Below are 26,332 nucleotides of genomic sequence, written 5' to 3'. Positions count from 1 at the left end.
CAGCACATGAGAGAGAGAGAGAGAAAGAGAGAGACAGAGACAGAGAGAGAAACAGAGAGAGAGAGAGGGAGACAAAGAAAGACTAAAGGGCACAAGTGACTGTCACACACCTCTGCTGTCTCTTTCTGTGACTGACGACTACCCACTCAGGAAACATCTCTTGTTGTGGGAGCAGCAGATACCTAGTGGATATTATCTGCTTTCTCTAGGCTGAAACCTGATGAGCAGCAGATACCTAGTGGATATTATCTGCTTTCTCTAGGCTGAAACCTGATGAGCAGCAGATACCTAGTGGATATTATCTGCTTTCTCTAGGCTGAAACCTGATCTCCTCCTGATCCCCACAGCCTGCCAGCCGGCCACCATGAGATTCCCCAAGCTGCCCAACCCAGGTCTGGATGACCGGATCCCGTCCCACCAGGAGCTGGAAAGGATGGAGAAAGAGGAGGCTGGGGACAGGCCCAAATGGGACAACAAGACCCAGTACATGCTGACCTGTGTGGGCTTCTGTGTGGGGCTGGGGAACGTGTGGAGGTTCCCTTACCTGTGTCAGAGCCATGGAGGAGGTAGGTTATGCTATACAGTTGGGGCTGGTTTCCCAGACACAGATTAAGCCCAGTCCTGGACAATATAACATGTTTAATGGGGCATTTTAATTGACAGTGCTTTTTAGTCCAAGACTAGGTTTATTTTGTGTCTGGGAAACCAGCCCTTGGAGAGTTGTGTGGGTTAAGGGTGAGGGTGTAGTAGAAGAACGAACGCTGAAAGTAATACATTTTTATGTGGATCCACTGTATTTTATTGTGGTTGGTTGATTACACTTAGGTCTGCACAATAATGACTCCTACATAGGACAACTGTAATGACTCCTACATAGCCCTACTGTAATGACTCTTACATAGCCCTACTGTAATGACTCCTACACAGGACTACTGTAATGGCTCCTACATAGCCCTACTGTAATGACTCTTACACAGGACTACTGTAATGACTCCTAAATGGGCCTACTGTAATGACTGCTACACAGGTACTACTGTAATGACTCCTACATAGGCCTACTGTAATGACTCTTACACAAGACTACTGTAATGACTCCTACATAGGACTACTGTAATGACTCCTACATAGGCCTACTGTAATGATTCTTACACAGGGCTACTGTAATGACTCCTACATAGGACTACTGTAATGACTCCTACATATTGCCTACTGTTATGACTCCTACATAGACCTACTGCAATGACTCCTACATAGACCTACTGTAATGACTTCTACATAGGACTACTGTAATGACTCTTACATAGGCCCTACTGTTATGACTCCTACATAGACCTACTGTAATGACACCCTACATAGGCCTACTGTAATGACTCCTACATAGGCCTACTGTAATTACTCCTACATAGGCCTACTGTAATGACCCCTACATATTGCCTGCTGTAATGACTCCTACATAGGTCTACTGTAATGACTCCTACACATGACTACTGTAATGCCTCCTACATATGCCCTACTGTAATGACTTCTACATAGGTCTACTGTAATGACTCCTACATAGGCTCTACTGTAATGACTCCTACATATTGCCTACTGTATTGACTCCTACATAGGACTGCTGTAATCACTCCTACATATTGCCTACTGTAATGACTCCTACATAGGACATACTGTAATGACTACTACATAGGCCTACTGTAATGACTCCTACATATGACATGCTGTAATGACTCCTACATAGGGGTCTACTGTAATGACACGTACATATGACTACTGTAATGACTCCTACATAGGCCTACTGTAATGACTCCTACACATGACTACTGTAATCACTGCTACATAGGCCCTACTGTAATGACTCTTACATATGACATGCTGTAATGACTCCTACATAGGCCCTACTGTAATGCCTCCTACATATTGCCTAATGTAATGACTCCTACATATACCTACTGTAATGACTCCTACACAGGACTACTGTAATGACTCCTACACATGACTACTGTAATCACTGCTACATAGGCCCTACTGTAATACCTCCTACATATTGCCTACTGTAATGACTCCTACATAGACCTACTGTAATGACTCCTACGCAGGACTACTGTAATGACTCCTACACATGACATGCTGTAATGACTCGTACATATGACTACTGTAATGACTCCTACTGTAGGAATGGTTCAGGTAACTGTAACAGAGCGATTCATTTCAAGAGTGTGAAATGTGTCAATAACTACATTTCTGGAGCTTTCTCATATTGGAACTGTAGAAATCACATAGAGCTTTAAAACAATATCTTAAAAGAGAGGAACGTGTTTGTACTCTAACACTAGTTGATCCATATAAACAGATAGTTATTCAGTCATGGAAATTCAGAGATTTCAGTTAAAGGATAAAAGGGCCAGATGTTGTGTAGATTATTACCAATGATTCTAGCTAAGAACACTCATTCTAAAAATGTGAAATTAAATTACAGATTTTTTTTATTTTTTTTTTATATATATTTAAAAAAATACAAATATATCTCACAGCTGGCTATGCAAAACATTTAAGTCCTCGTTGATCTCGTTTGGCAAGTTTTATCCCTCAAAATACATTTGAGAGGATAGTCTTACAGTGAAGTACATTATCTCTCTGGGAGAGGAGACAGGGAAAAGCGCCCAGTTAAAAACACCCCTCATAAAAACAGAAAGCGTTATGATGAGTTTACTACCACCATTTAGGGTGATTTTGGGTGAACTATGATCTAACACTGTTGTACTGTATGTGTGAATACTGAACAGACGCTGTGACTAAACACACAGTGTTTTATAGCATCAACAGGTTCATGTAGAAATGATTCAGTTGTGCAACAAACCCACCGTTTCCATCCGCTGTCTGTGCGGCTCGTCTCACACCATCAGGTGAAGAAGACAGATGTGGACGTCCTGGGCTGGCGTGGTTACCATGTGGTCTGCGGTTTGGAGGCCGGTTGGACGTACTGCCAAATAACATCAAAGCCCTGACTTAATGCCACTGAGGCACAGAGTTATTACGTAATAGAAATATAGTGAATCTCACTTCGACTATTGGTGACTTCATACTGGGTATGTTGTGGTTAACAGGTGGTCAAGTTAATTACACAGCGAAGGGAAGAATATGGCTTGAAACAGGGAGAGACGACCTAAACATGTCCAATAAGAAATGCTTGTTTTGTGGACGGTTGCAAAAAGGTTTTGGTACGTTTTTCTACAGTGTGTTGTAATGAATATGACCCCTGCAGGGGGAACTGTTCATTTCAAGACCCACAGATAGAAGCAGAGAGTAAAACAACTACATTTCTCCAACATACAGTACAGCACATTCGGCGACTCCAGTGAGCTGAGAATGTGCAGGCTTTTGTTACAACCCAGCTCTAACCCAACTGATGAAACAAATCTACAGTAGTGTCTGTGATTACAAAGGCCTGCACATTAATCAACCCTGTGTCCCTCAACACCAGAGTTAATCAACACTGTGTCCCTCAACACCAGAGTTAATCAACACTGTGTCCCTCAACACCAGAGTTAATCAACCCTGTGTCCCTCAACACCAGAGTTAGTCAACACTGTGTCCCTCCAACACCAGAGTTAATCAACACTGTGTCCCTCAACACCAGAGTTAGTCAACACTGTGTCCCTCCAACACCAGAGTTAATCAACACTGTGTCCCTCCAACACCAGAGTTAATCAACACTGTGTCCCTCCAACACCAGAGTTAATCAACCCTGTGTCCCTCAACACCAGAGTTAATCAACCCTGTGTCCCTCCAACACCAGAGTTAATCAACACTGTGTCCCTCAACACCAGAGTTAGTCAACACTGTGTCCCTCAACACCAGAGTTAATCAACACTGTGTCCCTCAACACCAGAGTTAATCAACACTGTGTCCCTCAACACCAGAGTTAATCAACACTGTGTCCCTCCAACACCAGAGTTAATCAACACTGTGTCCCTCAACACCAGAGTTAATCAACACTGTGTCCCTCCAACACCAGAGTTAATCAACACTGTGTCCCTCCAACACCAGAGTTAATCAACACTGTGTCCCTCCAACACCAGAGTTAATCAACACTGTGTCCCTCCAACACCAGAGTTAATCAACACTGTGTCCCTCAACACCAGAGTTAATCAACACTGTGTCCCTCCAACACCAGAGTTAATCAACACTGTGTCCCTCAACACCAGAGTTAATCAACACTGTGTCCCTCCAACACCAGAGTTAATCAACACTGTGTCCCTCAACACCAGAGTTAATGAACCCTGTGTCCCTCCAACACCAGAGTTAATCAACACTGTGTCCCTCAACACCAGAGTTAATCAACACTGTGTCCCTCCAACACCAGAGTTAATCAACACTGTGTCCCTCAACACCAGAGTTAATCAACACTGTGTCCCTCCAACACCAGAGTTAATCAACACTGTATCCCTCCAACACCAGAGTTAATCAACACTGTGTCCCTCAACACCAGAGTTAATCAACCCTGTGTCCCTCCAACACCAGAGTTAATCAACACTGTGTCCCTCAACACCAGAGTTAATGAACACTGTGTCCCTCAACACCAGAGTTAATCAACACTGTGTCCCTCAACACCAGAGTTAATCAACCCTGTGTCCCTCCAACACCAGAGTTAATCAACACTGTGTCCCTCAACACCAGAGTTAATCAACACTGTGTCCCTCAACACCAGAGTTAATGAACCCTGTATCCCTCCAACACCAGAGTTAGTCAACACTGTGTCCCTCAACACCAGAGTTAATCAACCCTGTGTCCCTCAACACCAGAGTTAGTCAACACTGTGTCCCTCAACACCAGAGTTAATCAACACTGTGTCCCTCCAACACCAGAGTTAATCAACACTGTATCCCTCCAACACCAGAGTTAATGAACCCTGTATCCCTCCAACACCAGAGTTAATCAACACTGTGTCCCTCAACACCAGAGTTAATGAACCCTGTATCCCTCCAACACCAGAGTTAGTCAACACTGTGTCCCTCCAACACCAGAGTTAATCAACCCTGTATCCCTCCAACACCAGAGTTAGTCAACACTGTGTCCCTCAACACCAGAGTTAATCAACACTGTGTCCCTCCAACACCAGAGTTAATCAACACTGTGTCCCTCAACACCAGAGTTAATCAACACTGTGTCCCTCAACACCAGAGTTAATCAACACTGTATCCCTCCAACACCAGAGTTAATCAACACTGTGTCCCTCCAACACCAGAGTTAATCAACACTGTGTCCCTCAACACCAGAGTTAATCAACACTGTGTCCCTCAACACCAGAGTTAGTCAACACTGTGTCCCTCCAACACCAGAGTTAATCAACCCTGTGTCCCTCCAACACCAGAGTTAATCAACACTGTGTCCCTCAACACCAGAGTTAATCAACCCTGTGTCCCTCAACACCAGAGTTAGTCAACACTGTGTCCCTCAACACCAGAGTTAATCAACCCTGTGTCCCTCAACACCAGAGTTAGTCAACACTGTGTCCCTCCAACACCAGAGTTAGTCAACCCTGTGTCCCTCAACACCAGAGTTAGTCAACACTGTGTCCCTCAACACCAGAGTTAATCAACCCTGTGTCCCTCAACACCAGAGTTAGTCAACACTGTGTCCCTCCAACACCAGAGTTAGTCAACACTGTGTCCCTCAACACCAGAGTTAATCAACACTGTGTCCCTCCAACACCAGAGTTAATCAACACTGTGTCCCTCAACACCAGAGTTAATCAACACTGTGTCCCTCCAACACCAGAGTTAATCAACCCTGTATCCCTCCAACACCAGAGTTAATCAACCCTGTGTCCCTCCAACACCAGAGTTAATCAACACTGTGTCCCTCAACACCAGAGTTAGTCAACACTGTGTCCCTCAACACCAGAGTTAGTCAACACTGTGTCCCTCAACACCAGAGTTAGTCAACACTGTGTCCCTCCAACACCAGAGTTAATCAACACTGTGTCCCTCAACACCAGAGTTAGTCAACACTGTGTCCCTCCAACACCAGAGTTAATCAACACTGTGTCCCTCAACACCAGAGTTAGTCAACACTGTGTCCCTCAACACCAGAGTTAGTCAACACTGTGTCCCTCCAACACCAGAGTTAGTCAACACTGTGTCCCTCCAACACCAGAGTTAATGAACCCTGTGTCCCTCCAACACCAGAGTTAATGAACCCTGTATCCCTCCAACACCAGAGTTAGTCAACTCTGTGTCCCTCCAACACCAGAGTTAATCAACCCTGTGTCCCTCAACACCAGAGTTAATCAACCCTGTATCCCTCCAACACCAGAGTTAGTCAACACTGTGTCCCTCCAACACCAGAGTTAATGAACCCTGTATCCCTCCAACACCAGAGTTAGTCAACTCTGTGTCCCTCCAACACCAGAGTTAGTCAACACTGTGTCCCTCCAACACCAGAGTCAATGAACCCTGTATCCCTCCAACACCAGAGTTAGTCAACTCTGTGTCCCTCCAACACCAGAGTTAGTCAACCCTGTGTCCCTCAACACCAGAGTTAGTCAACCCTGTGTCCCTCAACACCAGAGTTAATCAACACTGTGTCCCTCAACACCAGAGTTAGTCAACACTGTGTCCCTCAACACCAGAGTTAATCAACACTGTGTCCCTCCAACACCAGAGTTAATGAACCCTGTATCCCTCCAACACCAGAGTTAATCAACACTGTGTCCCTCCAACACCAGAGTTAATCAACACTGTGTCCCTCAACACCAGAGTTAATCAACACTGTGTCCCTCAACACCAGAGTTAATGAACCCTGTGTCCCTCCAATAACAGAGTTAATCAACTCTGTATCCCTCAACACCAGAGTTAATCAACACTGTGTCCCTCCAACACCAGAGTTAATCAACACTGTGTCCCCCAACACCAGAGTTAATCAACACTGTGTCCCTCAACACCAGAGTTAATCAACACTGTGTCCCTCAACACCAGAGTTAATCAACACTGTGTCCCTCAACACCAGAGTTAGTCAACTCTGTATCCCTCAACACCAGAGTTAATCAACACTGTATCCCTCCAACACCAGAGTTAGTCAACACTGTGTCCCTCCAACACCAGAGTTAATCAACACTGTGTCCCTCCAACACCAGAGTTAATCAACACTGTGTCCCTCCAACACCAGAGTTAGTCAACACTGTGTCCCTCCAACACCAGAGTTAATCAACACTGTGTCCCTCAACACCAGAGTTAATCAACACTGTGTCCCTCCAACACCAGAGTTAGTCAACACTGTGTCCCTCAACACCAGAGTTAATCAACACTGTGTCCCTCAACACCAGAGTTAGTCAACCCTGTGTCCCTCCAACACCAGAGTTAATCAACCCTGTATCCCTCCAACACCAGAGTTAGTCAACCCTGTGTCCCTCAACACCAGAGTTAGTCAACCCTGTGTCCCTCAACACCAGAGTTAATCAACACTGTGTCCCTCAACACCAGAGTTAGTCAACACTGTGTCCCTCAACACCAGAGTTAATCAACACTGTATCCCTCAACACCAGAGTTAATCAACACTGTGTCCCTCCAACACCAGAGTTAATGAACCCTGTATCCCTCCAACACCAGAGTTAATCAACACTGTGTCCCTCCAACACCAGAGTTAATCAACACTGTGTCCCTCCAACACCAGAGTTAATCAACACTGTGTCCCTCAACACCAGAGTTAATCAACTCTGTGTCCCTCAACACCAGAGTTAATCAACACTGTGTCCCTCAACACCAGAGTTAATCAACTCTGTGTCCCTCCAACACCAGAGTTAATCAACACTGTGTCCCTCAACACCAGAGTTAATCAACACTGTGTCCCTCCAACACCAGAGTTAATCAACACTGTGTCCCTCCAACACCAGAGTTAATCAACACTGTGTCCCTCCAACACCAGAGTTAATCAACACTGTGTCCCTCCAACACCAGAGTTAGTCAACACTGTGTCCCTCCAACACCAGAGTTAATCAACACTGTGTCCCTCAACACCAGAGTTAATCAACCCTGTGTCCCTCCAACACCAGAGTTAATCAACACTGTGTCCCTCAACACCAGAGTTAATCAACACTGTGTCCCTCAACACCAGAGTTAATCAACCCTGTGTCCCTCCAACACCAGAGATAATCAACACTGTGTCCCTCAACACCAGAGTTAATCAACCCTGTGTCCCTCCAACACCAGAGTTAATCAACACTGTGTCCCTCCAACACCAGAGTTAATCAACACTGTGTCCCTCCAACACCAGAGTTAATCAACACTGTGTCCCTCCAACACCAGAGTTAATCAACACTGTGTCCCTCAACACCAGAGTTAGTCAACACTGTGTCCCTCAACACCAGAGTTAATCAACCCTCCAACACCAGAGTTAATCAACACTGTGTCCCTCAACACCAGAGTTAGTCAACACTGTGTCCCTCAACACCAGAGTTAATCAACCCTCCAACACCAGAGTTAATCAACACTGTGTCCCTCAACACCAGAGTTAATCAACACTGTGTCCCTCAACACCAGAGTTAATCAACCCTGTGTCCCTCCAACACCAGAGTTAATCAACACTGTGTCCCTCAACACCAGAGTTAATCAACACTGTGTCCCTCAACACCAGAGTTAATCAACCCTGTGTCCCTCCAACACCAGAGTTAATCAACACTGTGTCCCTCCAACACCAGAGTTAATCAACACTGTGTCCCTCCAACACCAGAGTTAATCAACACTGTGTCCCTCAACACCAGAGTTAATCAACACTGTGTCCCTCAACACCAGAGTTAGTCAACACTGTGTCCCTCCAACACCAGAGTTAATCAACCCTGTGTCCCTCCAACACCAGAGTTAATCAACACTCTGTCCCTCCAACACCAGAGTTAATCAACACTGTGTCCCTCCAACACCAGAGTTAATCAACACTGTGTCCCTCAACACCAGAGTTAATCAACACTGTGTCCCTCAACACCAGAGTTAGTCAACACTGTGTCCCTCCAACACCAGAGTTAATCAACCCTGTGTCCCTCCAACACCAGAGTTAATCAACACTCTGTCCCTCCAACACCAGAGTTAATCAACACTGTGTCCCTCAACACCAGAGTTAGTCAACACTGTGTCCCTCCAACACCAGAGTTAATCAACACTGTGTCCCTCCAACACCAGAGTTAATCAACACTGTGTCCCTCCAACACCAGAGTTAATCAACACTGTGTCCCTCCAACACCAGAGTTAATCAACACTGTGTCCCTCCAACACCAGAGTTAATCAACACTGTGTCCCTCCAACACCAGAGTTAATCAACACTGTGTCCCTCCAACACCAGAGTTAATGAACCCTGTGTCCCTCCAACACCAGAGTTAATCAACACTGTGTCCCTCCAACACCAGAGTTAATCAACACTGTGTCCCTCAACACCAGAGTTAATCAACACTGTGTCCCTCCAACACCAGAGTTAATCAACACTGTGTCCCTCCAACACCAGAGTTAATCAACACTGTGTCCCTCAACACCAGAGTTAATCAACACTGTGTCCCTCCAACACCAGAGTTAATCAACACTGTGTCCCTCAACACCAGAGTTAATCAACACTGTGTCCCTCAACACCAGAGTTAATCAACACTGTGTCCCTCCAACACCAGAGTTAATCAACACTGTGTCCCTCAACACCAGAGTTAATCAACACTGTGTCCCTCCAACACCAGAGTTAATCAACCCTGTATCCCTCAACACCAGAGTTAATCAACACTGTGTCCCTCAACACCAGAGTTAATCAACACTGTGTCCCTCAACACCAGAGTTAATCAACACTGTGTCCCTCAACACCAGAGTTAATCAACACTGTGTCCCTCAACACCAGAGTTAATGAACACTGTGTCCCTCAACACCAGAGTTAATCAACCCTGTGTCCCTCAACACCAGAGTTAATCAACACTGTGTCCCTCAACACCAGAGTTAATCAACACTGTGTCCCTCCAACACCAGAGTTAATCAACACTGTGTCCCTCCAACACCAGAGTTAATCAACACTGTGTCCCTCAACACCAGAGTTAGTCAACACTGTGTCCCTCCAACACCAGAGTTAATCAACACTGTGTCCCTCAACACCAGAGTTAATCAACACTGTGTCCCTCCAACACCAGAGTTAATCAACACTGTGTCCCTCCAACACCAGAGTTAATCAACACTGTGTCCCTCAACACCAGAGTTAATCAACACTGTGTCCCTCCAACACCAGAGTTAATCAACACTGTGTCCCTCAACACCAGAGTTAATCAACACTGTGTCCCTCAACACCAGAGTTAATCAACACTGTGTCCCTCAACACCAGAGTTAATCAACACTGTGTCCCTCTAACACCAGAGTTAATAAACCCTGTGTCCCTCAACACCAGAGTTAATCAACCCTGTGTCCCTCAACACCAGAGTTAATCAACACTGTGTCCCTCAACACCAGAGTTAATCAACCCTGTGTCCCTCCACACCAGAGTTAATCAACACTGTGTCCTGTCGTGGTAATTTCCTGTGTTACCAAATATGAGAGAGCAAACCACACACAAGTCAGAGTTATATTTTAAAGTCCATCTTTAATTATATGAGCTTCACCATAGCCCTTTGACTCTCAGATCAATTCAGTGTCTATAAAATGATTTCTCTTAGAGTGCCTACAAAATAATTCTTAGTATCTTTTATAGCCAAGATACACCCCTCTCAACTCACATGACGAACCACAGATCTTAGGGACATTACAAAGAACCTTTTACTTGAGAGAGGAGTATCCCATAGCCAGTTAGCATTAGCTATAAATAATCGTTCAGTTTGGTCTCTTGGACGAGGTCCTCATTACCTCATCCAATGGCATATATCAATTGTCAATTCTAGATACACCCATCTCAAATACACCCCCTCTTCTCCCCACTCCTGGAGAAGCTCACTAAGGGAAGTGAACCTCTAGGTCATATACTATGAAAGATAAGCTCAACATCAGAGGGGTAATACAATGGTTCCAGACACTGCCATCCTCCTCCCCCCAATGGGAAAAGGAGGGAGTGACTAGCGTACAGACATTGTGGAGACAACTAACTGGTTCCCCATTAATCACGCCATCCCTTCACATGGTTTAGGAATAGTTACAGACACATTCACATATGAAGACAAGCCTGACCTTTCCCCTCTCTGGGCCTCAAGTGACTGAGCCCTAGCTGAGAAGTGATAACTGCAACTGCCAACCCTATAGTCCAAAGGGAAACATTCTAATGACAAGTATCTCACAAGCATATGATGAAAATAATACATCTTATCTATGTTACCCAACTAATTCTGATTAATCTACGACAGTCGCTCCAACACCATAGTTAATCAACCTTAGTCAACACTAGTGTTTCCTAATCAGTGGGTGAGGACCCACCTTTAGGTCAAGGCTAGTGCATTGTGATAAATATGCAGTTTGGATTTACCTTTATCCCTGAAACTTCAGGTTCGGTTGTGAGATCATTTCAATCATAATCCATTTCAAATGTAACAACTTTAAAAAGAAGAAAAATCATAAAATAATTGGCATATACATTACTCTTACAGAATTTCCACGTGGGCGAGGATATAGGACATTTGACATTAGGACAAAATTCTTGCAACCAATAAAATTGTATATATATATGGGGGATACAACCATCCCAGCTCTGCAGATTTTGCTGCGAAGAGACAGAATCATTAGATCATTTGTTTTGGTACTGTCCATTTGTAGCTTGTTTTGGTACTGTCCATTTGTAGCTTGTTTTGGTACTGTCCATTTGTAGCTTGTTTTGGTACTGTCTATGTGTAGCTTGTTTTGGTACTGTCCATATGTAGCTTGTTTCTGGACGCAGGTTCAGGAATGGTTGAAGAAGGACAACATTTACCTGACGCTAACTCTGCAAATTGCACAGCTGGGTGATTTGAAAAGTCATAGTCAATTAAACAATAATATAATAATATTCTTAGCCAAAAACGATTGTAAAATATACTGTGTCCGTAACATGTATATAGTATGTATAACCTGGAAGTAGAAGCCTAAGTGTTGTTGTCCATTAGTTTACTCCAATTAGGAGACGGATGGTAGGGTTAGGAGAAAATAATAAAGGAAAATATATTTTTTAAAGATATGTATGTATGTACAGTGTATATATACAAAACAAATATATATATAATGGATTGGAAATGATGCAGATAATTACATTGATGGAATCTACAACCTAATCTGCACTTTTTAAACTGACCTACACCCCCCCCCCCCTCCCTCCAAAAATTAAAAATCAAAAAAATATTTGTTCTAAAATAAGAATAAAAAAATAATATAGGAGTTCCATTTGTCTTTGTGTTTCCTGTCGGTTGCAAAAAGGTTTTGGTACGTTTTTCTACAGTGTGTTCTAATGAATATGACCACAGTTCAGTCAGGCAGAGATCAACGAGGGCAGCTATGTAGGCTATCGATGATGTAACACGTGTAAGACCTGTGGAGACCCTGTATAGACACACCCATGTTTATGTTTCCTTAGTGAGGACACCTATCAGCTATAGATTGTAGCGGCACGGTTGTAATTCATTTTTTTAAGTCAAATACAAGTCAAGTTCAAATGGCTGAGTCGTGTTCGAGTGTTTACGTAACGTTGGCTGTTCATCTTCAGCTATGTCGTGTCTTCCCTAACCTTGAGAGTTGTATTAGTTACATTTCACTGTCTATTCCGGGGGGGAGGCAACAAAAGTATTTGTCTTCTGTTTCCATCTACAATGCCCACCATGATGATGCTATTTTCTACACAGACGATCATACCAAATTATTGCCTGATGGTCTTCTGAACTTCCCACTACCTTTCTGATGTATTTCAGTCACTTCAAACCATACTGTCTTCAGACTGAAATACTGTCAGACTGATTTGTAATAAACTGTCATAGAATATCAAAAAGTATCAACATGTTAAAAATGGGGTCGCAGGTCAGAAAAAGTTTGGGAACACCTGGGTTAAACACTCCAGGTCAAAACCAGATAGATGTGGAGATTATAAATGAGACTAAACGTTTAGAAAGATGTGGAGATTATAAATGAGACTAAACGTTTAGATAGATGTGGAGATTATAAATGAGACTAAACGTTTAGAAAGATGTGGAGATTATAAATGAGACTAAACGTTTAGATAGATGTGGAGATTATAAATGAGACTAAACGTTTAGAAAGATGTGGAGATTATAAATGAGACTAAACGTTTAGAAAGATGTGGAGATTATAAATGAGACTAAACGTTTAGAAAGATGTGGAGATTATAAATGAGACTAAACGTTTAGAAAGATGTGGAGATTATAAATGAGACTAAACGTTTAGATAGATGTGGAGATTGTAATGGGCCTACAGTATACTTTTAGATAGTATTGTCTTGTTAACACTCCATTGATCTCCCCTTCCGCATTTTCACCCCCCACCCAGTTTACACCCCCCACTCCGTTTACACCCCCCACTCCGTTTACAACCACCACCTTATCTAGCTCTGTTTAGCTGCTGTCACATGGATACTCTTGATGGGGGACTGGACTTTCAGAGGTTACTCCCAGCCCCCGGCCAGGCTCTCTGTACCAGGCTCTCTGTACCAGGCTCTCTGTACCAGGCTCTCCATAACAGGCTCTCTGTACCAGGCTCTCCATAACAGGCTCTCCATAACCGGCTCTCTGTACCAGGCTCTCCATAACAGGCTCTCTGTACCAGGCTCTCCGTAACAGGCTCTCTGTACCAGGCTCTCCATAACAGGCTCTCTGTACCAGGCTCTCTGTACCAGGCTCTCCATAACAGGCTCTCCATAACAGGCTCTCTGTACCAGGCTCTCTGTACCAGGCTCTCCGTAACAGGCTCTCCATAACAGGCTCTCCATAACAGGCTCTCCATAACAGGCTCTCCGTACCAGGCTCTCTGTACCAGGCTCTCTGTACCAGGCTCTCTGTACCAGGCTCTCTGTAACAGGCTCTCTGGACCAGGCTCTCCGTAACAGGCTCTCCGTAACAGGCTCTCACAGAATTGCATCCCAAGTGGCACCCTATACTCTTCACAGTGCACTACCAGAGCCCTATGGGCCTTGGTCAAAAGTAAAGCCCTAAAATAGGGAATAGGGTGCCATAGGGTTCTGGTCTAAAGTAGTGCACTATATAGGGTGCCATAGGGTTCTGGTCTAAAGTAGTGCACTATTAGGGAATAGGGTGCCATAGGTTTCTGGTCTAAAGTAGTGCACTATATAGGGAATAGGGTGCCATAGGGTTCTGGTCTAAAGTACTGGGAAAAGGGAAAAGTGTAAAAATAGCATGTTGTTCCATCTTGGCAGGGCTATTGACATTGATGATTGTTACATTGATAAAGAACGATGAGCACTCATCATATCATACAATACTATAATCATATAGCAGTAATATGTCATATAAGAATTTCATATGTCCCATAAAGAGGTCGTGGCAGACAATTAGACCACTCCATGATGTCACAATGAAGGAAACACACCTCCGGGTGGGTTGCATCGACACGAGTTAACTCTTAAAATGACATACCTCAAAATCTAACTGCCTGTAGCTCAGGGCCAGAAGCAAGGATATGCATATTATTGATACCATTTGAAAGGAAACACTTTGAAGTTTGTAGAAATGTGAAATTAATGTAGGAGAATATAACACATTAGATCTGGTAAAAGATAATACAAAAGACAAAAAACATGCAATTTATTTTTTTATTTTGTTCAATCATCTTTGAAATGCAAGAGAAAGATCACAATGTTTTATTCCAGCTTAGGCAAATTTTAGATTTTGGCCACTAGATGGCAGCAGTGCATGTGCAAAGTTTTAGACTGATCCAATGAACCATTGCATTTATTGCTTTTCTGTTCAAAATGTTGTATCAAGACTGCCCAAATGTGCCTAATTTTGTTTATTAATACATTTTCAAGGTCATAATTGTGCACTCTCTTCAAACAATAGCATGGTATTCTTTCACTGTAATAGCTACTGTAAATTGGATAGTGCAGTTAGATTAACAAGAATGTAAGCTTTCTGCCAATATCAGATATGTCTATGTCCTGGGAAATGTTCTTGTTACATACAACCTCATGCTAATCGCATTAGCCTACGTTAGCTCAACCGTCCCGTGGGGGACACCGATCCTGTAGCGGTTTTAATCATGTTGCCCAAAACTTTTAACGTAGTTTTAGAATAATCCTAGTTAAATTGAACTATTCTGATAAGCTAAGTTTACTTTTGACTTTTAACCTAGATCAAATGTAGTGCTGTTGCTCCATTGTTTTAGAAACAGATTTAAACTCAGATCAGGGATTAATTTAAAAAACTGCTACTGGTTTAACCCTGCTGTTGTGTTGGCTTCATGTTAATTAGTTCTGTGTTCCCGTTCCCATTATAGCTGATTATAAATCCATAATAATACATATATTATCACCTAATGTTGTGTTAGATCTTTTTATCAACTTACGTTCTTGTGAACATTACAAGTTTTGAACTTCTATTTGCTATTTATGGCCTGTAGGCCTCATTGACCTGAGCTCATACAACTCGTTGAGTAAAAAAAAGCATAATTTATGGATTATTTTGACTATAACAAATACTCAGATGAAACATATGTGCTATTTATCAAAGACTACTTTGTGTCAAAGTTCAACAAGGTCTCTCTCCTCCTCACCAGTGTCATGATCAAAGATATGATCAAGAGCCTCACATACAGTATATCGTTTGGTCATTGTGCTGCCACAGAATGAATTGTGAGCAAGGCCTCAAAAAAGCTTTATATACCAGAGCTGTGAGAAAAGTTCTATATATTATTGAAACAATGTTGAGATTGTTTGTGAGAATGCCAACAGGTGTGGTTCCCCTGGGGGAAAGATTCTATTGGGGAAAGGTTCACGTGGGGGTTGCCATGGAAGCCAAGAAGGGGAGTGAGGTGTGTGTGTGTGTGTGTGTGTGTGTGTGTGTGTGTGTGTGTGTGTGTGTGTGTGTGTGTGTGTGTGTGTGTGTTCAAACACATATGCATGTGGGGGTCTGGGAGAGGAAGTGTGTCCATCTGATGAATGGGCATGTGCCTGAACTCAATTTTATACACTAATTGTAGTCTCACCCATTAATGTCTAATGACCGGTCATTTTTGACCCGGAACACCACAGGTGTACAAAAGTTAAATAAAACACCCAAAATGTAATGAAAATCATCAAAATGTATGTTGTGTTTTCAGATGTCCTGTGTGGACAAAGTCATGGAACCTGATGACAATCAGATTAAATGAACTACATTTTTCAGTGAGAAAACTTGTAAATCGGTCCAATTCGACCAGAACTGGTTGTTGATAACAAGTCAGTGTATCTGCTGTACTTACGGGGCCTTCACAAAGGATTCACACCGCTTCATATAACAAGTCAGTGTATCTGCTATACTTACGGGGCCTTCACAAAGGATTCACACCCCTTCATATAACAAGTCAGTGTATCTGCTGTACTTACGGGTCCTTCACAAAGGATTCACACCGCTTCATATAACAAGTCAGTGTATCTGCTGTACTTACGGGGCCTTCACAAAGGATTCACACCCCTTGATGTTTTCCACATGTTGTTTTGTTACAGCCTGAATTTAAAATAGATTGAATTTAGATTTTATGTCACTGGCCTACCCACAATACTCCACAATGTCAAAGTGCAATGATGTTCTAGAACTTTTACGAATTCAACCCCTTTGTGATGTCAAGGAGCCTAAATAGGTCCAGGAGTAAAACATGTGCTTAACAAGTCACATATTAAGTTGCATGGACTCCCTCTGTTGTTGTTGTCTCCACCCAACCTCCAGGTGTCACCTGTTTTCCCCGTTAGTCCCCGGTGTATTTATCCCTGTGTTTCCTGTCTCTCTGTGCCAGTTCGTCTTGTTTTGTCAAGTCAACCAGCGGTTTTCCTAGCTCCTATCTTTTTTCCCCCAGTCTCTGTTTCTTTCCTAGCTCCTATCTTTTTTCCCCCAGTCTCTGTTTCTTTCCTAGCTCCTATCTTTTTTCCCCCAGTCCTGGTTCTTTCCTAGCTCCTATCTTTTTTCCCCCAGTCTCTGTTTCTTTCCTAGCTCCTATCTTTTTTTCCCCAGTCTCTGTTTCTTTCCTAGCTCCTATCTTTTTTCCCCCAGTCTCTGGTTCTTTCCTAGCTCCTATCTTTTTTCCCCCAGTCTCTGTTTCTTTCCTAGCTCCTATCTTTTTTCCCCCAGTCTCTGGTTCTTTCCTAGCTCCTATCTTTTTTCCCCCAGTCTCTGTTTCTTTCCTAGCTCGTATCTTTTTTCCCCCAGTCTCTGTTTCTTTCCTAGCTCCTATCTTTTTTCCCCCAGTCTCTGGTTCTTTCCTAGCTCCTATATTTTTTCCCCAGTCTCTGGTTCTTTCCTAGCTCCTATCTTTTTTCCCCCAGTCTCTGGTTCTTTCCTAGCTCCTATCTTTTTCCCCCCAGTCTCTGTTTCTTTCCTAGCTCCTATCTTTTTCCCCCCAGTCTCTGGTTCTTTCCTAGCTCCTATCTTTTTCCCCCCAGTCTCTGTTTCTTTCCTAGCTCCTATCTTTTTCCCCCCAGTCTCTGGTTCTTTCCTAGCTCCTATCTTTTTTCCCCCAGTCTCTGGTTCTTTCCTAGCTCCTATATTTTTTCCCCCACTCTCTGGTTCTTTCCTAGCTCCTATCTTTTTCCCCCAGTCTCTGTTTCTTTCCTAGCTCCTATCTTTTTCCCCCAGTCTCTGTTTCTTTCCTAGCTCCTATCTTTTTCCCCCAGTCTCTGGTTCTTTCCTAGCTCCTATCTTTTTCCCCCAGTCTCTGTTTCTTTCCTAGCTCCTATATTTTTCCCCCAGTCTCTGGTTCTTTCCTAGCCCACCTGGTTTTGACCCTGGCCTGTCCTGACACTGAATCCACCCGCCTGACCACTCCGCCTGTTCTGACCTCGAGCCTACCTATCCCCTGGTACTGTTTGGACTCGGACCTGGTTTATAAGCTCTCGCCTGTCCCCGACCTGCCGTTTGCCTACTCCCTTTTGTTATAATAAATATCGGAGCTCAACCATCTCGCTCCTGTGTCTGCATTTGAGTCTCCCCCTATGCCCTTATATGTTATTCAGGTTCAGATTGTTTAATAGTCACAGTGTACAGTGTTGTACAGTGTTGGAGGTGTGATTGCAGGGTACAGTGAAAATATTAGGTTTCGAGCTCCAACATTGCAGGACTAGTGAAATAAAAGAATGAGAATGGTAATTTAAAAAAATAGAAATAATACTGTATAATAATAACTAGCAGTGATGAATAAATACATGCTTGTTGCCGTGGAGACAGAGTAAAGACTGTTCAGGGGTTGAATGGCCAAAGGGGGTAACAGCAGCGTGATGACCTTGTGTGTGTACTTTACTGACTTTAATAGCCTGATACCAGAAGTTGGCTTCAGTACATACAGATCTGGAATCAGGCTTTTATGATACCTGTCATTCCTATTTCTACATCTCACATTCCCAGGAGCGTTTATGATCCCGTTCCTGATCCTGCTGGTTCTGGAGGGGATTCCACTGCTGCACCTGGAGTTTGCTATCGGACAGCGCCTCAGGAGTGGCAGTGTGGGAGTGTGGACGGCCATTAACCCATATCTGACTGGTGTTGGTGAGTCCAACAGAAACCATTAACCCATATCTGACTGGTGTTGGTGAGTCCAACAGAAACCATGAACCCATATCTGACTGGTGTTGGTGAGTCCAACAGAAACCATTAACCCATATCTGACTGGTGTTGGTGAGTCCAACAGAAACCATTAACCCATATCTGACTGGTGTTGGTGAGTCCAACAGAAACCATGAACCCATATCTGACTGGTGTTGGTGAGTCCAACAGAAACCATGAACCCATATCTGACTGGTGTTGGTGAGTCCAACAGAAACCATTAACCCATATCTGACTGGTGTTGGTGAGTCCAACAGAAACCATTAACCCATATCTGACTGGTGTTGGTGAGTCCAACAGAAACCATTAACCCATATCTGACTGGTGTTGGTGAGTCCAACAGAAACCATTAACCCATATCTGACTGGTGTTGGTGAGTCCAACAGAAACCATGAACCCACATCTGACTGGTGTTGGTGAGTCCAACAGAAACCATTAACCCATATCTGACTGGTGTTGGTGAGTCCAACAGAAACCATTAACCCACATCTGACTGGTGTTGGTGAGTCCAACAGAAACCATTAACCCATATCTGACTGGTGTTGGTGAGTCCAACAGAAACCATTAACCCATATCTGACTGGTGTTGGTGAGTCCAACAGTAACCATTAACCCATATCTGACTGGTGTTGGTGAGTCCAACAGAAACCATTAACCCATATCTGACTGGTGTTGGTGAGTCCAACAGAAACCATTAACCCATATCTGACTGGTGTTGGTGAGTCCAACAGAAACCATTAACCCATATCTGACTGGTGTTGGTGAGTCCAACAGAAACCATTAACCCATATCTGACTGGTGTTGGTGAGTCCAACAGAAACCATTAACCCATATCTGACTGGTGTTGGTGAGTCCAACAGAAACCATTAACCCACATCTGACTGGTGTTGGTGAGTCCAACAGAAACCATTAACCCACATCTGACTGGTGTTGGTGAGTCCAACAGAAACCATTAACCCATATCTGACTGGTGTTGGTGAGTCCAACAGAAACCATTAACCCATATCTGACTGGTGTTGGTGAGTCCAACAGAAACCATTAACCCATATCTGACTGGTGTTGGTGAGTCCAACAGAAACCATTAACCCATATCTGACTGGTGTTGGTGAGTCCAACAGAAACCATTAACCCATATCTGACTGGTGTTGGTGAGTCCAACAGAAACCATTAACCCATATCTGACTGGTGTTGGTGAGTCCAACAGAAACCATTAACCCATATCTGACTGGTGTTGGTGAGTCCAACAGAAACCATTAACCCATATCTGACTGGTGTTGGTGAGTCCAACAGAAACCATTAACCCATATCTGACTGGTGTTGGTGAGTCCAACAGAAACCATTAACCCATATCTGACTGGTGTTGGTGAGTCCAACAGAAACCATTAACCCATATCTGACTGGTGTTGGTGAGTCCAACAGAAACCATTAACCCATATCTGACTGGTGTTGGTGAGTCCAACAGAAACCATTAACCCATATCTGACTGGTGTTGGTGAGTCCAACAGAAACCATTAACCCATATCTGACTGGTGTTGGTGAGTCCAACAGAAACAGTAGAAAACCCTGCGTACTGTTGTTAGAGAAGTATGTAGTTAAACGTCCGACGTCAAAATTAAAAGTTCTGCGGTCTTCGAAGTGACGTTATCATATTTGTAGAGTATGTATCTATCTTCTCCTTCTCATGGCCTTCATCCAAAATGGCCTCCTATTCCCTACATAGTGAACTATTTTGACCAGAGGCCCAGGAGGATGGGCTCATTGTAATGGCTGGAATGGAATACATGGATCGAATCAAACATATGGAAACCACATGTTTGATTCCATTCCATCAATTCCATGACATCCATTACAATGAGCCCATCCTTCTATTGCTCCTCCGATTAGCCTCCTCTGGCATCAGGCACCACTTATATGTGGTGATATCTGGAATGATTGTGTCCTACAGGCATCGCTTCCTTGTTCGTCTCCTTTCTGGTGGGGATGTACTACAACACTATAATCGCCTGGGTGATGTGGTACTTCTTCAACTCCTTCCAGAACCCTCTGCCATGGAGTCAGTGTCCTGTAAATGCCAACCTGACAGGTATGTTCATATTCTGCATGGATTTAAAGTCACTGTTAACTACAAAATCAAATTTTCTCAAATGTTTTTAAGACCTCAAAAGGGGTCTAATGATGAAATGTTCAGGGTCCTTATCTTATGAGGCATCTAGCTGGATCTACAGAAGTCAATATCAGGCTAATGCTGCTGGACTGGCATTTGGGCTTGACAGTGTTTTTGCTGCCCCCTGTAGGTCTGGTCTCAGAATGCTGCTGGACTGGCCTTTGGGTTAAACAGTGTTTTTGCTGCCCTCTGTAGGTTTGGTCTCAGAATGCGCCCGGAGTTCCCCAGTGGATTATTTCTGGTACAGAGACACACTCAACACGTCCACATCCATTGGGGACTCTGGAGGACTGCAGTGGTGGATGGTGTTGTGTCTACTGTGTGCCTGGCTGCTGTTGTACGTCTGCTGCCTTCGTGGCATTGAGACCACTGGAAAGGTACGATACCCGGTCCCATTGAGACCACTGGAAAGGTATGATACCCGGTCCCATTGAGACTACTGGCAAGGTACAATACCCGGTCCCATTGAGACCACTGGCAAGGTACGATGCCCGGTCCCATTGAGACCACTGGAAAGGTACGTTACCCGGTCCCATTGAGACCACTGGCAAGGTACAATACCCGGTCCCATTGAGACCACTGGCAAGGTACAATACCCGGTCCCATTGAGACCACTGGCAAGGTACAATACCCGGTCCCATTGAGACCACTGGCAAGGTACGTTACCCGGTCCCATTGAGACCACTGGCAAGGTACGATACCCGGTCCCATTGAGACCACTGGCAAGGTACAATACCCGGTCCCATTGAGACCACTGGCAAGGTACGATACCCGGTCCCATTGAGACCACTGGCAAGGTACGTTACCCGGTCCCATTGAGACCACTGGCAAGGTACGATACCCGGTCCCATTGAGACCACTGGCAAGGTACAATACCCGGTCCCATTGAGACCACTGGCAAGGTACGATACCCGGTCCCATTGAGACCACTGGCAAGGTACGATACCCGGTCCCATTGAGACCACTGGCAAGGTACAATACCCGGTCCCATTGAGACCACTGGCAAGGTACGTTACCCGGTCCCATTGAGACCACTGGCAAGGTACAATACCCGGTCCCATTGAGACCACTGGCAAGGTACGTTACCCGGTCCCATTGAGACCACTGGCAAGGTACAATACCCGGTCCCATTGAGACCACTGGCAAGGTACAATACCCGGTCCCATTGAGACCACTGGCAAGGTACAATACACCATCTCTTCTGGTTCCGTTCAGACAGGATTCTAGACTTAGTTGGAAGCGTTTTCCACAAGATGGTATTTATTTTACATTTTAGTGTTATTTATTGGATAGGAAAGTAGTGCATAGTTCACCTCATCGATGACAAGGTGATTTTACCCTCTCTGTCATCACAGGCAGTGTACGTAACATCCACTCTGCCATATGTGGTCCTCACCATCTTCCTGATCAGAGGACTGACTCTCAAAGGTTCTCTGGATGGAATCAAGTTCCTCTTCACACCTGATGTACGTATTTCCTCTCAAAGTTACAGTTCAACCCCAAAATCAAAGTTTCTCAGATGTTTTCAGGTATGAGATCCCTTTGTTGTGTGGCAGTATACATTGATGATTGTCTTCTCATAGCTAAATGAGTTGATGAACCCGTCTACCTGGCTGGATGCAGGCGCCCAGGTGTTCTACTCTTTCTCCTTGGCCTTTGGAGGTCTCATCTCCTTCTCCAGCTACAACTCTGTACAGTAAGTGACCAAAGAGTTATCGACGACTTCGTTCCAAATGGGACCCTATTCCCTACTACATACAGCACTGCTTTTGGCCAGAACCCTATAAGACCTGGTCAAGAAGAGTTCACTATGTAGTAGGGAATAGGATCCCATTTGGGACGCAATCCTATATTTACACATAGTGATAGACACATCTATCTCGACTCTTCAATGGACTCCGCTCTTGTGTTTCTCCAGCAACAACTGTGAGCAGGATGCCGTGATCATCTCCTTCATCAATGGCTTCACATCAGTCTACGCTGCTACAGTCATCTACTCTATCATAGGCTTCAGGGCCACAGAGAGGTTCGACGACTGTCTGGAAGGGTACGTGTTTTCATTCAGGCTACGTTGGGGCTCTGAGCTTGCTGTTTTTAGGCCAGGACTAAGTTTTAGTCTGTGTCCGGAAAGAAACGGCACTGAATGGACGAACAGAACTGTCTCAAAACAATGATCATTTCGTTATGCTGTTTTGCTTGTCTTGATATTCTGCACTGTGCATTGCTAGCGAATTCTAGCACGTAGTGGCCTTGTGGTTTGGTGTATTATTGATTAGTGTTGTGTATTATTGTTGTTGTGTATTATTGATTATTGTTGTGTCGTGTATTATTGATTATTGTTGTGTCGTGTATTATTGATTATTGTTGTGTCGTGTATTATTGTTTGGGCAAATGGTTAAACCTGATAAACAGTTCGTACTCGACCTACCTCAATCTCAACCTTACTGTCTCTGTGTGTTGTCCCATACAGAAACATCTTGGCCCTGTTGAATACTTTCAACCTTACTGTCTCTGTGTGTTGTCCCGTACAGAAACATCTTGGCCCTGTTGAATACTTTCAACCTTACTGTCTCTGTGTGTTGTCCCATACAGAAACATCTTGGCCCTGTTGAATACTTTCAACCTTACTGTCTCTGTGTGTTGTCCCGTACAGAAACATCTTGGCCCTGTTGAATACTTTCAACCTTCCTGAGGGCAACATCACAGAAGGCAACTATGCAGAATCCCTGCAGAATCTAAATGGCACCTTCCCAGAGATCATCCAGAGTCTGGACCTCAAAACCTGCGACTTGCAAACTTTCCTCAGTCAGGTATTGAAATGTCAAACTTTCTCAGTGATGTATGGTCGGTCACCACAAATCAAAAGCCTTTCACCCCATTTCAATTGCCGACATGTTAGTCATGGCAACATGGAGAAAAGTATGCCAAACTCTTTACTGTTTATCTATGGATCTGTTTTTACTCATGTTTGCCCTGACGGTGAGTCATTGTCTTCCAATAGGGTGTGGAGGGAACTGGTCTGGCCTTTATCGTGTTCACAGAGGCCATCACCAAGATGCCTGTCTCTCCTCTCTGGTCCATCCTGTTCTTCATCATGCTCTTCTGTCTGGGACTGTCCACCATGTTTGGCAGCATAGAAGGAACGGTGGTGCCTCTTCAGGATCTCAACATCTTCCCTAAACGGTGGCCTAAGGAGGCGATCACTGGTAAATAACTTTGCTCGAATCAATTGAGACCCGGGATATCGATGGACGCATGGCGCAATATACATTTCCAATGAAGGGGTCTCCATCTCTTGTCCTGGTGAGCTTAGTGCTGGGCTGGAACAAACACCTGCACATGCAGTAGCTCTCCAGGACTAAAGATGAAGACCACTGGTCAAATGTTCCTTGAAGAAATAACTCAGCGTTTGTGTCTTCTGTTTCAGGTATTGTCTGTCTGGTGTCATTCATCATTGCCCTGATATTTGCTCAGAGTTCTGGTAACTACTGGCTGGCTCTGTTCGACAGCTTTGCCGGCTCCATCCCTCTCCTAGTCATCGCCTTCTGTGAGATGATAGCTGTGGTCTACATCTATGGCATAGACAGGTGAGTGTTCGCCTCCTCTTCCTCCCCGATCCACCACAACTTTTTGAGGCAATAGCCACCACAGAAATCAATCCAAGTAGCTGTGAATTTTGGCAACAGCTAACTAACTAATGTATGTCCATCTTAATGATGCCAAAGTTGGTAGCCTCATTAACCCAGCCTGATCTTGCAAGCTCATGTTCTGTTCCACTTCTCTTAAAACGTGAAGTGAAACAAATTGTGAGGTTCCAAGATAAGGCTGGTTTAACGAGGCTACAAAGTTGGCATGTAAATGTAGTAACCAAAGGTTAATGCTGCACCCAATTGCTTGTGTTCCTGATGAGCGTCAAACAGTGATCGGTTCAAGAGAGGTCGGAAACGGATGCGTACGTTTTGTCTCTCCTCGTCCCCCCTAAAGCCCCCCCCCAGCCTCTCCTCGTCCCCCCTAAAGCCCCCCCCCAGCCTCTCCTCGTCCCCCCTAAAGCCCCCCCCCAGCCTCTCCTCGTCCCCCCTAAAGCCCCCCCCAGCCTCTCCTCGTCCCCCCTAAAGCCCCCCCCAGCCTCTCCTCGTCCCCCCTAAAGCCCCCCCCCCAGCCTCTCCTCGTCCCCCCTAAAGCCCCCCCCCAGCCTCTCCTCGTCCCCCCTAAAGCCCCCCCAGCCTCTCCTCGTCCCCCCTAAAGCCCCCCCCCAGCCTCTCCTCGTCCCCCCTAAAGCCCCCCCCAGCCTCTCCTCGTCCCCCCTAAAGCCCCCCCAGCCTCTCCTCGTCCCCCCTAAAGCCCCCCCCCAGCCTCTCCTCGTCCCCCCTAAAGCCCCCCCCAGCCTCTCCTCGTCCCCCCCTAAAGCCCCCCCCCAGCCTCTCCTCGTCCCCCCTAAAGCCCCCCCCAGCCTCTCCTCGTCCCCCCTAAAGCCCCCCCCCCAGCCTCTCCTCGTCCCCCCTAAAGCCCCCCCCAGCATCTCCAACGTGTCTGCATTCGTCTGTATCAGAGGGGTTGAGTACAGCAGGAGACACATGTCCTTCCTCCATGAGTTAATGAAGTCTTCTTCTACAGGTTTAACAAGGACATACAGTTCATGATTGGTCACAAGCCCAACCTGTTCTGGCAGGTGACCTGGAGGTTCGTCAGCCCTTTAATCGTCTTAGTAATCTTCGTCTTCTACTTCGTCACCAAAGTCAGCTCCAACGTCACCTACATCGCCTGGAATCCAAGCTCGGTAATGTTTCTCCACTACGTTCAAATCTGTTTGCCGTATTGATACAGCGTCTCAGAGTAGGATTACTGATCTATGATCAGTTTTACCTTTTGAGATCACAACAAACACGATAACATGGACAGGAAGGAGCTGATCCTAGATCTGCACTCCAACTCTGAGACACTTAATGAATACGGACCCAAGTTCTAATCCCTCCCAGATGATAACCTATTGTGTAACTGAACACTAGGTGTTGCTAGACTACGCCACCCCCTTGGTTTGAAACAGGAGTCAAGGGGAACTAAACTTGTCACATATAGTAGTATATTTTTTCTTTCTCGATATTAATAATAATAACTGATAGCATTAATATAGTGCTTTTCCAGATGTCAAACCGCTGTAAGAGGAGAAACTCCCCTCATCCACCACCAACGTGTAGCATGCTAGAGCGTCCTTCTCACATACTTATTTCCCATCTCTGTGACCTGCAGGAGGACTTCCCCACTCTGGAGGTGCTGGAGTATCCTGCTTGGATTTACGTCATCATCTTTATCCTGGCAGGAATCCCCAGTCTGGTGGTGCCAGGCACGGCCCTATTCAAACTCATACAGAGACGTTGCTCCGACAAAAATGTCTACGGGGCAGAAGTCGACACGGTCTCTGCCAAAGTTCAGATGTATACTACGGAAATGTCGTAG

At 44.8% G+C, this 26,332-nt stretch overlaps 1 protein-coding gene across 1 annotated transcript; it reads left to right on the top strand.

The window, feature by feature from the left end:
* The first annotated feature begins 364 nt into the window (after positions 1 to 364).
* Positions 365 to 26,332, top strand: LOC120036207 (sodium-dependent neutral amino acid transporter B(0)AT1-like). The gene is made up of 12 exons (XM_038982687.1): positions 365 to 566; positions 18,518 to 18,658; positions 20,660 to 20,797; positions 21,074 to 21,255; positions 22,234 to 22,344; positions 22,462 to 22,574; positions 22,797 to 22,925; positions 23,532 to 23,688; positions 23,880 to 24,084; positions 24,306 to 24,465; positions 25,493 to 25,655; positions 26,126 to 26,332. Exons 1-12 carry the CDS (start codon positions 365 to 367, stop codon positions 26,330 to 26,332), a joined length of 1,908 nt encoding a protein of 635 aa, XP_038838615.1.

The sequence above is a fragment of the Salvelinus namaycush genome, unplaced genomic scaffold (genome assembly GCF_016432855.1).
Source record: "Salvelinus namaycush isolate Seneca unplaced genomic scaffold, SaNama_1.0 Scaffold124, whole genome shotgun sequence".
NCBI classification, from domain to species: Eukaryota; Metazoa; Chordata; class Actinopteri; order Salmoniformes; family Salmonidae; genus Salvelinus; species Salvelinus namaycush.
Note: the sequence above shows the minus strand (reverse complement) of the source record. Positions and strands in the feature narration are given on the sequence as shown.